This window comes from Eleutherodactylus coqui, chromosome 2, assembly GCF_035609145.1.
Source record: "Eleutherodactylus coqui strain aEleCoq1 chromosome 2, aEleCoq1.hap1, whole genome shotgun sequence".
Taxonomy (NCBI): Eukaryota; Metazoa; Chordata; class Amphibia; order Anura; family Eleutherodactylidae; genus Eleutherodactylus; species Eleutherodactylus coqui.
Genome location: NC_089838.1, coordinates 335,899,147 through 335,900,973, shown reverse-complemented (window position 1 = coordinate 335,900,973; position 1,827 = coordinate 335,899,147). Strand labels below are relative to the sequence as shown.

Sequence of the window (1,827 nt, the reverse complement as noted above, 5' to 3'; positions counted from 1 at the left end):
TGCTTCTCCATTGGTAACCATACATAAATATCCCTCTTTATCAGATGCAGAGCTTCTCCCTGCTGGCTTACATAACATTAGGCTTTTGTAACCCTACTCCCAGTTTATGTTCGAATCTCACACACCCAGGCTTTATGTGTCCTCATATGAGCAGCTAGTGTTCTGCTAGTTATCCAACCACTAACTAAATCAATTAATCAGCCAGCAGGTTGATACTCTCCCTACTACTTCATGCAGGAGAGAACCCGTGGGGAAATATACTTCCCTTTTACCACCATGCCTACCCTGTTTATCACAATTCAAGTACATTTAACTAATTCTGTAGATGGGTTCTTCTTTGGTGACCATAGCCAAATCTCAATAAAATTTTAAGTTTATGAAGAGCTTCTTTAATGTCTTTGTTCCTCAGAGTGTATATAATAGGATTAAGCAGTGGGGTCAGCACAGTGAACATTAGAGACAAGACCTTGCTCAGGATTGGTGATTGTCCTTTTGTTGAAAACAAATAAACAGTGATTAATGTCCCATAAAATATGGAGACCACAATAAGGTGGGAGCTGCAGGTGGAGAAGGCTTTATGTCTTCCAGTAGTGGAAGGGATCTTTAGAATGGTGATGACAATGTACAAATAGGATGTCACAATTACTATAAAAGGTACCATAATAAACAAAGTTGCGACTATAAGAATCCATATATGAAACAGGGATGTGTCCGAGCAGGAGAGCTGCATTATTGGTTCCAGGTCACAGTAGAAATGGTTAATGATTTGCGGTCCACAGAAATGGAAACTAGACATAGAAATTGCATCAATCAACATCACCATAAATCCCATCAGCCAAACTACAATTACTGATGTCAAACAAAATCTATAACTCATCATAGAACTATAACGAAGAGGGTTGCAGATGGCCAGATAACGGTCATAAGACATCACTGAGAGTAGAAGACATTCTGAGGCCTCAGAGTTGGCAAAGATACAAACCTGGATGATGCAGCTGCTGAGAGTCACGGTGCATCTTCCATAGAGAACAGTGAGAAGAAGGGTGGGCAAAATATCCATAGTCACCACAATATCACACAGTGAGAGCTGGGTAATGAAGAAGTACATGGGAGACTGAAGGACTTTGCTCATGAAATACAAGGCCATGATAAAAAGGTTTCCTGAAATGCACATGCAGTATATAATAACCAGCAGAGAGAAGAACAAAAATGTGACATTTTCAAGGTCTAAAAATCCAAGAAGGACGATGGAGGAGATGTTATTTCTTAATACTTCCTGAAGAAAAGATATGGATAAGATTTTTTATATTAAAGTGTAAAGTTGATTACATGAAATGTAAACATCCATTTGTACAGCCAGAAGAAAGTATAACTGCAAGTTGTCAGAACCAGCAACTCTCGGGGCCGCCATGCCCACACCACCGGTCCTGCCACCCGGGTTACAGCTGCAGTCCCACAGACTCCAACAACACGGTTATTTTTGTAATACTCACCCTCTGTTCCCCCATAAGAACCCTTTTTAGATTTTACTCCCAACTCTATGATTATATAAAGTGGATGGTCCTTGGTACTCACTGTCATTGGGTCATATCAGACATAATTGATAGTGATTACGTGGAACTACCCACTTGACACACAGCACTGGGACGTGAATCTAAGAGTGACAGGAGTGGGGATAAACAAAAAAAAAGGCATCACTGGAATAAACAGAGCTGAAACAGCAAGCTATAAAACCAGCTCCTCTGACACGAGGACATGACAGGTCTTCTTTACATAGATTTTTTCTCTTTATTGTCTTTTTATACGGCCTACATTATTCTTGAATAC

At 40.1% G+C, this 1,827-nt stretch overlaps 1 protein-coding gene across 1 annotated transcript; it reads right to left on the bottom strand.

The window, feature by feature from the left end:
* Positions 1-313: 313 nt before the first annotated feature.
* Positions 314-1,147, bottom strand: LOC136610403 (olfactory receptor 10A7-like). Its single transcript, XM_066589635.1, has one exon. It carries the CDS (start codon positions 1,145-1,147, stop codon positions 314-316), a length of 834 nt encoding a protein of 277 aa, XP_066445732.1.
* Positions 1,148-1,827: the final 680 nt, after the last annotated feature.

What these genes read in the sequence shown, in the direction of transcription:
- LOC136610403 (XM_066589635.1), bottom strand. Translation starts at nt 1,147, where the DNA reads ATGGCCTTGTATTTCATGAGCAAAGTCCTTCAGTCTCCCATGTACTTC.